At 38.1% G+C, this 15,197-nt stretch overlaps 3 protein-coding genes across 5 annotated transcripts in view; 2 read left to right on the top strand and 1 right to left on the bottom strand.

Annotated features, from left to right (window-relative positions):
• The window catches only part of LOC137491225 (uncharacterized), a 482,468-nt gene that overhangs the window by 395,238 nt on the left and 72,033 nt on the right, over positions 1–15,197 (top strand). The window lies entirely within an intron of this gene.
• LOC108183297 (zinc finger BED domain-containing protein 5) lies at positions 223–5,560 on the top strand. Its single transcript, XM_073947854.1, has one exon. The coding sequence runs from the start codon at positions 1,473–1,475 to the stop codon at positions 2,787–2,789; it is 1,317 nt and encodes a 438-aa protein (XP_073803955.1). The 5' UTR covers positions 223–1,472; the 3' UTR covers positions 2,790–5,560.
• The window catches only part of LOC137490932 (uncharacterized), a 137,504-nt gene continuing 129,002 nt past the window's right edge, over positions 6,696–15,197 (bottom strand). The window contains exons 1-3 of one of the 3 annotated variants that reach the window (XM_073947761.1): positions 12,746–12,968; positions 12,332–12,481; positions 6,696–8,635 (exon numbers count right to left, since the gene is read on the bottom strand). In XM_073947761.1, the coding sequence (XP_073803862.1) occupies positions 7,587–8,635; positions 12,332–12,416 (1,134 nt within the window). In that variant the 5' untranslated portion in view covers positions 12,417–12,481; positions 12,746–12,968 and the 3' untranslated portion in view covers positions 6,696–7,586. Of the gene's footprint in view, positions 8,636–12,331; positions 12,482–12,745; positions 12,969–15,197 lie in introns of those variants that run through there. The other 2 variants (XM_068219941.2, XM_073947762.1) reach the window with 2 other exon arrangements.

Genomic DNA, 15,197 nt, shown 5'->3' with positions numbered 1-15,197 from the left:
GTCAAGCGCAAATGCCCTTGATACCGACATCAACTTTCGGTGCTTCAGCTGATATATTCAAATATTTCACCCGCTATGGCTCACGCTAAGGTGGAGGAAAAGGTTATGACGCTTGTCATAAAGCACAATATATCAGCGTTTTCAAACAAATAACGTTTATTTCAGGTTTCAGATACTTAAACACATTTTAAATAGGCTACCAAAAACACACCAATTGGTTGTGAAAAATAACCGCTGAACTCTAAGGAGCCGGTTATTTTACACATAAAATGGATGAGTTGCGTTATTCACAATGTAATTAAGTTAAAATAGTTACGCTATTCTTCTTCCACTTGTGGTCATGTGGTAACGTTAACGTTTATGTGAATTATCAAGGCATCTGCTCCTGGCAGTGCTCTTTGCCCTTCATAGATCAAATATCATAATTAAGCTGTTAAAATGGCAACGTTTTGAGGATCGTAATATCAGATAACGTTAGTTCACAATATAATTAGGACGTCAATATCTGCAGAAAAGGGTAAAAAGAAAAATGAACGTTATATTCATAATCATCTCCATCGGATGCACGGCCGGCCAGACGTGCGAGTCGGTAAAGTCTAACTGCAGATCCGGACCTCAATATAACATCATTTCTGTTACTGTTTAGGCTAACAATAATTTAATAAGTAATATAAATAATTCTCGTTAACTCCCGGCCGCAATCATAACGTTATCTGATCTAGCAACAACACTCCAGCTCACATGGTAAACTTTATGCGTCGCCATAGAAACTTTGAAAATAACGGAAACTGCTGGGTTTAGCGGGAGTATTTAAATATTAAGAAGGCCTACATGAAGGATAACTGATGATAAACGATAAAAAAGTCAGCAAAACTGCTATCCTGGCTTCAATCTAGGAAGAGATGTGTTCAGGAGGAGAGTGTATCCAGCACGAAAAAGGAAGGGGAAGAGAGTGAGATGAGCACAAGTTATAAGAATGTTGGTAATGTCCCATAGCATCTACCAGCAGCAGCGAACAACACAAAACGGTGAGAAATTATGACTCAAGCTACATCAAATTTGGGTTTATTTGGAGCGGGGAAGAGAAAGACCCCAGGCCACAGTGTGTGATATGTGGCAAAGTTCTTAGCAATGCTTCCATGAAACGATATCTTATAACCAAGCATACTGCGCTTAAGGACAAACCTATGTTTTTTTTTTTTTTTTTTTTTTACGAAAACATAATGAAGTTAAGCAGTCAAAAACCACAATTCAATCCTGCAGCACACCTATAGTCAGAGCACAGGAAGCTTCATATCATGCCAGCCTCAGGATCGCCAAAGCAGGTAAACCGCACATGATTGGAGAACAACTGTGTTTACCTTTAGCCAAAGAAATGACACGCATCATGTGTGGAGAGAAAGCTGCCAAATAGTTAAACTTGGTGCCACTTTCGAATGACACTGTGTCACGGAGAATAAAAGACATGGCTGATGATGTTAAAAAAAGTGATTGAGCGTGCTAAAAACAGTCGGTATTTTGCCATCCAGCTTGATGAGACTACAGATATTGCTGATTTGGCCAATTTAATGGTTTATGTGAGATATGAATATGATGGTGGAGCTCTGGAGGACTTTATGTTTTGCCAGTCACTTGAAACCCGAACCACAGCAGAGCACATATTTCAAGTACTGGACGCATTTATCACAAAGAACAAGTTGGACTGGAAAAAGTGTGTGGGAGTGTGTACAGACGGGGCGAGGGCTATGACAGGTCGTCATAGTGGAGCAGCAGCTCGCATCCGAGAGGTGGCACCTGAGATGCAGTGGACTCACTGCAGCATCCATCGTGAGGCGCTGGCTGTGAAGAAAATGCCTGATGACCTGAAGTCTGTGCTGGACTCCGCTGTGAACTTCATTAAGGCCAGACCAATGAATGCTCGCTTATTTCATGTGCTCTGTGAGGAGATGGGCAGTGAGCATGTCCAACTCTTGCTTCATACCGAAGTAAGATGGCTTTCAAGAGGAAAGGTGCTTTCAAGGCTTTTTGAATTGCACAAAGAGGTCCAGATGTTCTTACAGGACACAAATTTTCTCTTGTCAGACATTTTTGAGGATACTGTGTGGCTCAGTCAGCAGGCATACTTGTCTGACATTTTTTCACGTTTAAACATGCTGAATTTAAGACTACAGAGACTCTCCATCAATGTATTTGATGTGCAGGACAAAATCAATGCACTACTGAAAAAGTTGGAGTTATTTGAAATCAAAGTCAAGACAGGTGATGTTTCAGCTTTCCCTGCTTTGGAGAGTTTTCTGTCTGACAATGAATTGACACTTGATGATGGAGTGAAGAAGAACATCGCTGCACACCTTGTGTCGCTAAGAGAACAGTTCAGTGATTATTTCCCAGTGACGCATATAGCTAAAGCGAGCAGCTGGATAAGAAACCCTTTCAGCATTGACACCCCTCAAATGGCTTTTGCAAACTTAACTCTTGGTGAGCAGGAGAGTTTGATAGAGTTGTCCTGTAATGAAACATTGAAGGCAGCTTTTCGAAAGCAGACATTGTTAGACTTCTGGATAAAGCAGCACAATGAATACCCTGTGCTTTCGGATAAAGCCATACGCATTCTCCTTCCTTTTGCGACCACATATTTGTGTGAGAAAGGCTTCTCTTCACTTGTTGTCATAAAGACAAAGTACAGAAGCAAGGTGGATGCTGAGCCAAACCTGAGACTGAAGCTGACCTCCATTGACCCAGATATTACCGGACTGTGCTTACAGAGGCATGCACACCCCTCACATTAATTCAATTCAATTCAATTCAGCTTTATTTGTACAGCGCTTATACAATGTAGATTGTGTCAAAGCAGCTTCACATAAATGGTCATAGTAACTGGAACAGTGTGGTTCAGGTTTTAGTGTTTAAGTTCAGTTCAGTTCAGTTTAGCTTAGCTCAGTTCAGTGTGATTTAATCATTACTGAGAGTTCAAACACTGAAGAGCAAATTCATAGATGCGTAGCTCTACCAATCCTGAACCATGCGAGGCAGTGGCGACAGCGGAGAGGGAAAAAAAAACTTCACCTGATGGGAGTGAAGAAAAAAAAAACCTTGAGAGACCCAGACTCAGTTGGGCACAACCATTTTAATTTCTCCGCAGGCCAAAAGTCTTGTGCAGAGCTTCATTCGCCGTGGTTGAGGCTGGAAGATGGCCTCAGCGAAGACTCGTCTGTCCCTGGAGCGTCGCTGGAATCAGACTCATGTTCTCCACTCCCCACGACCATCAGCGCAGCAGCAGCTCAGGATATGGCCTGGTCCTGGATATGGAATCCTTGGGATCATCACGTCGCTGGTCTTGGATCCAATCAGTGACTCCGCATAATCTGAGGACCTCGGGATGAGTATCCCCAGGTGAAAATAGAGAATAAAGAAAATAATTAGCGTAGCTGCTGTTCATAGTGTATATAAGCAAGATGCAGAAGCCTGTGTGGAACCCGCTAGGTGATGCATTGAGTGTATGCTTTACTAAACAGATAGGTCTTTAATCTAGTTTTGAACTGGGAGAGTGTGTCTGAGCCTTGGACGTTATCAGGAAGGCTATTCCAGAGTGTAGGAGCCATGAAAGAGAAGACTCGACCACCTTTACTTGATTTTGCTATTCTAGGTACTACCAGAAGCCCTGAGTTTTGAGATCCTTAAGAGCGAGTTGGTTTGTAGCGAGACAGAAGGTTGGTTAGAGAAACAGGAGCTAGATTATTTAGAGCTTTATAGGTGAAAATTGGGGAAAATTGGGGTTATTTGATCATATATGATCAGAACTCTGGCTGCTGCATTTTGTACTAATTGAAGTTTGTTAATAGAGGATGCTGGGCATCCAGCAAATAGAGCATTACAGTAATCCAGCCTAGAGCTCATAAAAGCATGGGCTAGCTTTCTGCATCAGAGATGGATAGCATACTTTGTAATTTAGCGATATTTCTCAGATGAAAGAAGGCAGTTTTTGTGACATGGGATATATGGTTTTCAAAAGTTAAACTGCTGTCTAATATGACACCCAGATCTTTTATAGTAGCGCTAACGCTAACTTTGTATCCTTTTAATTGTAGATTGAGTAGCGAGATCTGCTGTGTACAAGATTTAGGCCCAATAAGTAATAATTCTGTTTTGTCTGAGTTTAGGAGAAGGAAATTGTTGGTCATCCAGTCTTTAACATTTCTAATACACTCAGTTAGTTTAGACAGTTCAGACATCTCGTCAGGTTTAGTTGAAATATATAGTTGAGTATCACCTGCATAGCAGTGAAAGCTGATCCCATGTCTTCTAATAATGTCTCCCAGAGGTAGCATGTAAATTGTAAACAGCAAAGGGCCTAAAACTGATCCTTGAGGCACCCCATACTGCATTGGGCTGACTGGTGAAGGCTGTCCATTAATATTCACAAACTGGTAGCGGTCAGTTAAGTATGACTTAAACCATTGTAGAGCCTGTCCCTGGACACCTGTAGACTTTAAGCAATTTATGAGGATATTGTGGTCAATGGTGTCAAATGCCGCACTAAGATCGAGTAAAACTAATAGCGAGACGCACCCTCGGTCAGCAGCTAAGAGTAAATCATTGGTTATTTTCACTAAGGCGGTTTCTGTACTGTGATGAGCCCTGAAACCTGACTGAAACACTTCAAAAATATTGTTTGTCTGCAGAAAAGAGCATAATTGAGTGGAAACAACTTTTTCTAGTATTTTAGATATAAATGGAAAATTTGAAATAGGCCTATAGTTAGCTTAGTTGTTGGGGTCTAGTTGCGGTTTCTTAATAATAGGCTTAATAACAGCTAGCTTGTAAGAGTTTGGAACATGGCCTATAGATAAAGAAGAGTTGATAATGTTAAGAAGAGGTTCTCCTATAGCAGATAGCAGCTCTATCAGTAATTTTGTTGGAATTGAGTCCAGCATACACATAGCTGGTTTAGAGCTATTTATAATTTTATCTAGCTCTTCCTGTTCTATGATTTTGAAGCACTGTAGGTTATTATTATTATTACGACTCAGTGAAATATTTACAGGATTTGGAGTATAAGCCGGTGCAGAAAGTTTGGCATCTCCTATTTTCTGTCTAAAGCCTTCTATTTTATCACTTAAAAATTCATGAAGTCATCACTACTAATTTGCGGTGGAACATTTTGTTCCATAGTTGACCAATTATTTGTTAATTTAGCAATGGTGTTAAATAAAAATTGTTATGATTATTTTCTGTCAGTTTGCGCAGGTGCTCGGCCCTGGCAGATTTTAGAGCCCTTCTATAGCTGGACATACTGTCTTTGTACGCAATTCTAAAGACCTCTAAATTTGTTTGTTTTTTTCCCATTTATGAGCTAATGTTGTTTTTAATTAATATTTATGTGTGATTGCAGTCATTATGTTCAAAGTACTATGGTAAACAATACTAAGAGTGTGTCACACAAGCTGTCACTAAACAAATGTGCGAATATAAAATCAACTTTACCTTAGTTGAGGTTACTCCGTGAGCCTACAGTGAAGCACAGTTGAGCGAGAAGCCCGTGGAGAGAAAGCCTTCAGCTCCGCGTCAGCATGTCTCCCAAAGTCTAATAAACACACCAAAAAGCAAACAAAGTCACAACGCTGTAACTATACAAGACATTTATTATACTAGCAAACTGATGCTACTTGCCGTCTTATTATATGTTCACATTTTTACACACTTTAAAAAAGTATATTTAATATGCTTAACAATACAAGCTAGCAGCAGTGCTAGTCTACTCCAAAGTAAACACATTGCGTTGCTTCAAATTACTCAATCATGCTCACTGACTTGAAAGTTGACAAACATAAATGAAAAACGAGTTGTCTTACCGTGTACAGCTCTTGTTTTCGTCGAGCTGCATCTCCGACTGATCCAGGAGTGTTTCTCGCTGTTTTCGCGTCTGCTATCATTCTTAGGATTCATCCCACTTCATGAACCAAAATAGCAACATGAAACTTGTGGACTTGATATGTTGACAGACTGGAGTTTGTGCAGTTCCCATAAACGTAATAAAATAGCACGATGATGATAAATTACACCAAAACTAACAACCATTTCTGCTGTTAGCTCCTCTGCCCCACTGTAAACAACGCATACCTGTCACATAAGTCACTCTTCTGATGTCACCGGGGACGAAAGCGGACTTTCCGGAAGTAGGAAAACAGACACATTTTCTTAAAAATTTGTGCTTTTGCAGTTTGTAAAACATTTTAATATGATATTTTATGGTATTATAGAGTATTTTCACAAACGATTCTACCTTTTTTTTTTTAAACAGTTTTTTAACCTACTATATGCTGTTTAATACCTGTCGCTCTGCCTAAATTATCAAATATTCATCAAGTTTGTATTCTACTCAAAAAAAGTAAATGTAGTAAACTAGAAATAATCTTGATCCTAGAAGTAACGAAACTTTACAAATAAAAGATGCAACATAGGACAATTGAATGGGTTTTCTAAACTTGAGGCCCTGGTATATGCAAACTAACTGTCCTGGAGCTCCACCTTCTTTGATGTGCGGTGTCTTACCAGTGATGCTACCCATTCAGGGAGTCAGACAGAGAACATCATCCAAAACAACACTAGCTACATGAATACACTGGAGAGTAGAGTACAGATGTATCCGCACCTGTACAATCACCTGCAAAGAGAGATTTTAATCTGCAGAGGTGCTGTTTGCCAGATGTTTATGAAACTGTTCTTTCAGCCGCCATCATTGTGTTTACAGTAAACGTGAGCAGCACAACACATTTACAACCCCACCTACTGCAGTGTAGGAGTGTTGGAAAACAGTATACCATCACTCAGCCTTTTCAAACATTATTCAGACATGAAACATCCTGTGCACATGAGAAAATGTTTTGCTGCATTCATGTCATGTTTGCAACTTTTGTCCAATTCTGTAGACACTGATTAGATCTGTACGGTTTCTCTCCAGTGTGAATCCTCTTTTGTGTTTTCAGTTGTGTTAACTGATTAAACCTCTTGTCACAGTGTGAACACTTGTACGGTCTCTCAAGTGTGAAACGTCTGGTGCAGTTTCAGTTTTGTAATAAAAGTCTTCTCACACTCAAGCACATATACTCTTTCACACCAGTGTGGATCTTCATGTGTTCATTAAGGTTTGCTGATTGGTTGAAACTCTTCCCACACTGAGTGCATGTGAATGGTTTATCTCCAGTGTGGGTCTTTATGTGTTTATTAAGGTCTGAGGAGTTGCTGAAACTCATCCCACACCGAAGCTGCAGTCACACTAGAGTTTGAGCATGCAAAATTCTTTTGTTTGGCACTGCGAAAAGGGGCGGGATTAAACAAGATGATTAGACATAAAAAGTGAGCGATTGGTCCATATTTCAAATTTCTGTCCATAGAGGTCATGTTTTTATCTTTAATTGGTCTCACACAGTCAAGTGATGAGATTTCGCAGGTCAGAGTTCACCAAGCTTAAACTTTGCAACGCAGTGAACTGCGAAACTTAACACACAAACTTGGTTTGTGGTCTGACGCATTCCCGTGCTTATGAAAGGAAATCCATGGGGAGAAAAGTCCAGTGTGACCACGGCTTAAGTGCAAGTGAATGGTTTCTCTCCAGTGTGGATCATCATGTGTCGATTATGGTGTGATGATCGGCTGAAACTCTTCCCACATTGAGTGCATGTGAATGGTCTCTCTCCAGTGTGCATCTTCATGTGTTCATTAAGGTGTGATGATCGGCTGAAACTCTTCCCACACAGAGTGCATGTGAATGGTTTCTCTCCAGTGTGGATCCTCATGTGAATCTTAAGATCCCATTTTCTTCCAAAACTCTTCCCACACTGAGTGCATGTGAATGTGTTCTCTCCAGTGTGGATTGTTATGTGAGTCTTAAGATCGAAATTTCTTCCAAAACTCTTCCCACATAGAGTGCATGTGAATGGTTTCTCTCCGGTATGAATCATCATGTGTTCATTAAGGTGTGATGATCGGCTGAAACTCTTCCCACACTGAGTGCATGTGAATGGTTTCTCTCCAGTGTGGATCCTCATGTGTGTATTAAGGCATGATGAGCAGTTAAAAGTCTTTCCACACTGGGTGCAAGTAAAGGGTTTCTCTCTAGTGTGGATCTTCTTGTGTCGATTAAGGTGTGATGATCGGGTGAAACCCTTCCCACATTGAGTGCATGTGAAAGGTCTCTCTCTAGTGTGGATCTTCATGTGTTCATTAAGGTGTGATGATCGGCTGAAACTCTTCCCACATTGAGTGCATGTGAATGGTTTCTCTCCAGTGTGGATCCTCATGTGAATCTTAAGATCCCATTTTCTTCGAAAACTCTTCACACACTGAGTGCATGTGAATGTGTTCTCTCCAGTGTGGATCCTCATGTGTAGATTAAGGGCTGATAATTGGTTGAAACTCTTCCCACACTGAGTGCATGTGAATGGTTTCTCTCCAGTGTGGATCCTCATGTGAATCTTAAAATCCCCTTTTCTTCCAAAACTCTTCCCACACTGAATACAGGTGAAACGATTCTGGTCTCTCCTTTTCAAAATGCCATCAGTCTGTAAATGAGTTTTTTCCTCAATTTTGACATGATGTTCCTCCTCTTTACTCCCCTCATTCTCTTCAATTAGGTCTGAAATAAATAGATAAAACATTAGTTTTCATTAAGTCTTAAAACTCTCATCAAAAGCTGAAAAGTGAAAAGACACTGGAAACATTGGCTACACACACTGTAATTTTGATGCATGGCGAATGTAAAATAAACCAGATCATATTTTGTTTGGTCCATTAACGTGTCCACATTTAAGCAGATTCGATTCATCTTTATTTATCTAGTGCTTTTACAATGTAAATTGTGTCAAAGCCGCTTAACAGAAGTTATAGTGAATTGAAACTGTGTCAGTCCAGTTTTCAGAGTTTCTTACATAATTGATCATAAAAGCCATTTTGGTCATATGGATAAGACACAAATTTGAAAGCTGTAAATGGCCTATTTTTATTTGTATATATTCATAATTACAACAAAATGTTTTTCTAAAATTTGTAAAGCAGACAGGGAATACTTGTTCATTCTGTGCCTGACTGGTCAACATATCAGAAAAAAAGTTCTGGGGTAAAAGCTGAATATTTGCCTCGCAGACATGAGACATACCTGTCCAGCATCTGCATAAAGGCTGGAATGTGCACATTTCTCCTTGTGTGCTGTTGGGTCAGTTTCATCCATTCTGGGGGATTTTTAAGCTGAATTTGGCCAAAGCTTTCTCTGTGTTTCAGCAAACGGACTTATATTTAAAGGACATATTATTTTAACATATTCTGGAAAATGCTTTGAAAAAAAAAATACACTCTGGGCAAATTTACTCCCTTTTCATTGTATTCATGGCTGTTTTTTTCTCCATTGACCTCTATTATAAGAACATTTTTTTATTGCAAAGCCATGACAGCATATAATCATGCATTTATGATAGTTTTCTGTTTTCTGTGACGACAGACAACATTGTTTAATTGGTCTCCACCCATAAGACGGCAAAAAGGAAATGGTTGAAAGTATAAAGAAAGAGGAGGAGAGTTGAAAAGGGCAGCATTATGTGGTGTGCGGAAGAAAGAGAAGTTGACTGAACTGTTGCAGTGCAGGAAACGAGAAGAGAAACTGTCGAGACGAGCAGTGTAAATTTAACAATTGGCCGTGAGAAACAAAAAGCGAAAGTACGTATTGAAGCAAACATAAAGTCCCTTTAAGTACTCTACAGTCTTTGATTCACATTAAAGTGTAATTTAAAGATTAATTAGGTTATGTTAACTAGGAAAGTTGGAATAATTAGTCAAGTTATTATATAACTGGTTTGTTGTGTAGACAATCAGTAAAATATACAGTAAATATTTCCTAAGAAAGCTAATAACACTGACTTATATTTATTTTATTTTTTTTTTATCAAAACCGCTTTTATTCAAGAAATAAACTATAAGAAATAAGACTTATTATGACTCCAGAAGAATTATTTGTGTTTTATAGGAAATATTGTGAAAATCTCCTTGGTTTAATTTAGATCACTTGGGAAACACTATTTTAAATTAACGGGAGGGGGAAAAATGGACTTCAACTGGATCTGTTAAAGTTTACAGGTGTAAAAATGTGCCTTGATGTACTGGAATGTTTAAAATGTGTTATCCTACCATACAAAGTTACTTGTCAAATAAATGAACATGAAAGATTATTTCGAGTTTAAGTTATTTAATTAGCTTATTAATGAAGACAGGGCAGCACAGTGGCGCGGTGGGTAGCACAATCGCCTCACAGCAAGAAGGTCTCTGGTTCAAGCCCTGGCTGGGTCCGTTGGCATTTCTTTGTGGAGTTTGCATGTTCTCCCCGTGTTGGCGTGGGTTTTCCCCGGGGTGCTCCGGTTTCCCAAAAACATGTGGTATAGGTGAATTGGTTAAGCTATATTGTCGGTGTATGGGTGTTTCCCAGCGATTGGTTGCAGCTAAAAGGGCATCCGCTGCGTAAAACATATGCTGGATAAGTTAGTGGTTCGTTCCGCTGTGGTGACCCCAGATTAATAAAGGGACTAAGCCGAAAAGAAAATTAATGAATGAATATTTATGAAGACTGCAGAGTGATGCATAAAAATGACTTCGAATAATTGTTAAAACAGTTTGTGATGTATGTTACAGTGTGCCCCCTAAAAGTAGAAGTGGCCCCTGCCCAGCCCCCCCAGTTACTGTGGTCTAGAACCGCCACTGGCTGACGGTCTTGCGTTTCATTGTGATTATTGTTATATTTTTTGTTTTGGACATAGCAGGGCCATATAAAGACGCAAACTGTTGAGATTCTCATGTGAAACTTAAAATTTCATTTAATAATGCTCTTATCCTAAATACTATTACCGGAAATCCAACCTATACTGGAAAACAAGTGTTTAAGTGTCGGAGTCTAGCTTTTCTGAACGTAATCCAAATTGAATCAGGCTGAAAAAAGGCAGAAGCAACCATAGGGAGGCGGAATCCGCTACTAGCCCCCATGCTAATGCTAACCCCAAAGTGCAAGCTGCATCTAAGAAAGAGACAGCTCCGGCAAATGACAACAGTGCGGTCCTTCAAACTATTGATGCACTAAAAGATGATTTGATTGCTAAAATTGAAGAAAAGGCCGTTGGACAGTCAAATGAACTTTGCAATCAAATTGACCAGCTTCAGACAGAGTTACTCCGACTCTGGCTTTGCTAAAAGACCGAAGCAAGTATCTTGAGGAAAGGTCTCACCGCTCAAATCTCCACATTACGGGAGTTAAAGAAGCACGGGAGGAAAGCAGACGTGTAACGGAATTTGTAGCTGGCGTCCTAAAAGATACCCTGAACCCCGAGAAGACTTCACTTCTGGACCAGGCACACTGCACTCTACGCAGCAAACCAGTGGACGACAAGCAACCGCCACGCACCTTCCTGATTAAATGCCACTACTTTTCCTTAAAGAGGATATTTTGAAGAAAGCCATTGAAATAATGGCAATAGCGACAGTACACTGGGCTGTCAAAGACGATACAACTCTACGCAGCAAACCAGTGGACGACAAGCAACCGCCACGCACCTTCCTGATTAAATGCCACTACTTTTCCTTAAAGAGGATATTTTGAAGAAAGCCATTGAAATAATGGCAATCACGACAGTACACTGGGCTGTCAAAGACGATACAAATGTTAATGTCAGTCTTCGGTTAACTTTTAAATTACCACTATAGCAGATGTTCGTTGTTGTTATTTCTAGTTCTCAAGTATATTTTGTCAATAATAGGGTAGTTTTGTTTTTGTTTCAATATTGTGTCGTTTTGTGTTTATAGGTGTTTGTGCGATCACCCCTTTTTTTCTTTCCTCTCTCCCCCACACATCCCCCTACATACAAAACCCACAGATACCTTTCGGATGCTTCTAATAAATGTTTTTGACAGCCCTCCATAAAATAGGTGGAGTAAAGACAAACTTTACCAGTTGGAATGTGCGGGGGAGTTAAAGTTTTTTTAATTTATTGTTTTTATTTATTTTATATAGCGCCAGTGCTCAAGGACGCTTTACAAACAGGAGAACAAGAAAAGCAATAAACTTAAGAAGGTAGAGAAAATGGGAGACTAATAATGCATTAAAAGAATGACAAAAGACATGAGAACAAGTAACAAGAAATTAACTCATTCCTGTCTTTCAACGAGTGCTTATGTGCGTTTAGGAGAACTAGGCAGCACACTCGGGGCTGCAAGATGGATTAATTTAGTATTCTTTTTATTAAAATATATCTGAATGAGGATTAAATGACTGAGTTGGTCATTGAGAATAAAAATCAACCTGTTTGTTCCTGCAGATCTTCCTGTTTGACTGTGAATGTTTCTTCAATCTTCAGATCTTCACTCTCCTCTTTAATAAACACCATCTTTATAACAGTGTGGAGATCAGTCGCTTCAGCAGGAGTTTTTCTCTGCGTTTGGACACTTTATCCTGTTTAAAATGAACAAAACAATAAAAATGTCCTGTTTAAAATAAATAAAACAATGAACAGAAACAAAATAACTTCTCTTCAACACTTGCTTCAACAGTTTATTTATATGAGAGTAATTAAACAGAAATCAGGTAAGTCTGAGCAAGAAATAATGAGCTGATTAAAACTAGTACTTCATTTCTTATAAAGTGATGTACACTTAGAATGGAATGACATTATGCTGTTTAATAAATTAAAGCTTCATTAAAACACTTATTACTCACATTTCTGTTAACTTATTCAAACAATAGCCCATTCCTGTGAGTAAAATAGTATTTCCTTGTATAAAAGGTCAAAACAATGTCAACAGCAGGGACATAATTTAGCATAGGATGAAAAACCTGAAACTTTAATCAATCGCTTGATATTTATGTAAACGTGTTAAAACAAACCTTTCTCCAGCTGAATCTAGCGCTAGAGCGGCGCAGCCTTATGACGTCACACACCGCGCCAAAATAAAAGTCTTTTTTTGTTCAGCTTTTTTACCACTTACTGTTGCAGTCATGACTTCTCCCTCGTTTTCTACTTTACACTTGCGCTCTCTCTCTCTCCTCTCTCTCTCTCTCTCACACACACACACACACACACACATTCAGTATTTGAAGTTGATCAAAACCTTTAATAAACATTTTAAGACAACTTTGAAAAACGTTTTTAGGGTCATTATCACTATAAAGTGCCTTTGAGACATTAACATTAAAAAAAAAAAAGTTTAGGATTTCTGATTTAACCACATAGTTGTGGTATTAATTAGAACTTAGGCTGTAAGAAATTAACGTTGGTCAAGCTCCTGCACTTTTTACAAATAACAAATAACATATATTTATTTATTTTTTTTTGGTCATTTTTTGGTCATTTTTTCTTGTTTTGGTCATTTTCACATTTTAAGGAAATTTTTTGGTAATTTTTTTTTATTTTGATCAAGGACAAATTCAAATTTAGTATAAGTATCTTCATTTCAGTGTGATTATAAAATGTATTTTCAGAAAGGTAATGTATCCCTTTACCAACCCATTAGATTATGAAAAAGTCTATTTATAATAATAATAAAATAATAGACAAAACAATGATTTCCCAATAAAATATGCAATTGTTGCACATTCTTTTCAAAATAAAACCCAAAATCTAAAATATTTTGTCAAACTTTCAAACAATATTAACTGGCCCTTATTGGTTTATTAAGAAATTACACAAGATGTTTTGCTGAGGTTATAAATAATTTGTTCATTTTCATAAAATTTGAACATGACTGGAAAACAAGATGACAGAGTGGACATTGGCATGGCAGGGTGGACAAAGGCTTTATTTAGTGAACTAAATATGGAGGAACATTTGAAAACCAACAGATACAACAAGAAATATTAAGGGGTTAATGTAAAAGGATTGTAAACATTTTCAACAATTCAACTTATGTTTTCACTAATACTGCAAACCACTGAATGTTGGAAGCAACTCAAGTTAAACACCTTAATAATACTGTTGTTGTTTTTTTCAGAATAAGGTAAATAATTAGATTACAGATCTTCACATAAATTTACAAATACTTAGGGCTGTTGTTTTATTTCAAACAGTAAATGATCTCCATTATATGGACTTTAAAAGATTATTCTTTATAAATACTGAGACAAATATTGCCAAAAGGTTTGTCTTGTCGCATCTACTGGTGCAGTATGTATTTGCGTATATAAGTGTTATAACATAAAAACATTCACTAATTAACAATAAAATATTAAATAAATGAATGAAGTGTTAATAACGATGCATATGTCCACCCTATCAAGGAGGGATTTGTGACAGGGTGAACAATGACAGAGAACACATTTTTGGCTAAAGAGAGCATTTATTCAACACAGGTTGTTCCTGCCGCTGGTAAAGTGTTTACTAGTGATGGTGAAATGAAGCTTTCCAAGTGAAGCGCTCGACCCAATTGTATTAGAAAAAGGTTCGTTACTCAAAGCTTTCTAAATCAGAGCTCAATGAGGACCTCTTCTAGTTAAAGTGTGGGAAAGCACTGTGCTGCAATAATGTCAAATGTTCACAACTGACCAACTCATTCATGAAGTAATACAACAACAGTAATATAAACAAATTACTCAATTACTGTAGGTTTTACACATAAGGAATGTTACATTACAGCACTGATGACCGTAGTAAAATCCCAGGTATTCAAAACTATTTACATTTATCATATTTCAACTAGTCCTTCACCAACCCACTCGTTCCAAGCAGGGATCGAACTAGTGATTTCTGTATGGGAGGCAAATTATGGAAGTTTTTTCCTATCAAAATTAAAATGAAAATTCAAATGCTTAAAAGATCAAATGATAAATCAAATGCTCAAACTATAAATCAAATGCTCAAACCGACATTGCAAATGATAAATCAAATCCTAAAACTGACTCTGCAAATGATAAATCAAATGCTCAATTGGACTTTGCAAATGGTGAATCAAATCCTCAAACCGACTCCTCAAATGATAAATCAAATCCTCAAACTGACATCGCAAATGATAAATCAAATCCTCAAACTGACATCGTAAATGGTGAATCAAATGCTCAAACTATAAATCAAATCCTTAAACCGACATTGCAAATGGTGAATCAAATGCTCAAACAACTCTGCAAATGGTGAATCAAATCCTTAAACTGACATCGCAAATGGTGAATCAAATGCTCA

The sequence above is a fragment of the Danio rerio genome, chromosome 4 (genome assembly GCF_049306965.1).
Source record: "Danio rerio strain Tuebingen ecotype United States chromosome 4, GRCz12tu, whole genome shotgun sequence".
NCBI classification, from domain to species: domain Eukaryota; kingdom Metazoa; phylum Chordata; class Actinopteri; order Cypriniformes; family Danionidae; genus Danio; species Danio rerio.
This window is presented reverse-complemented; position numbering and strand designations above follow the sequence as displayed.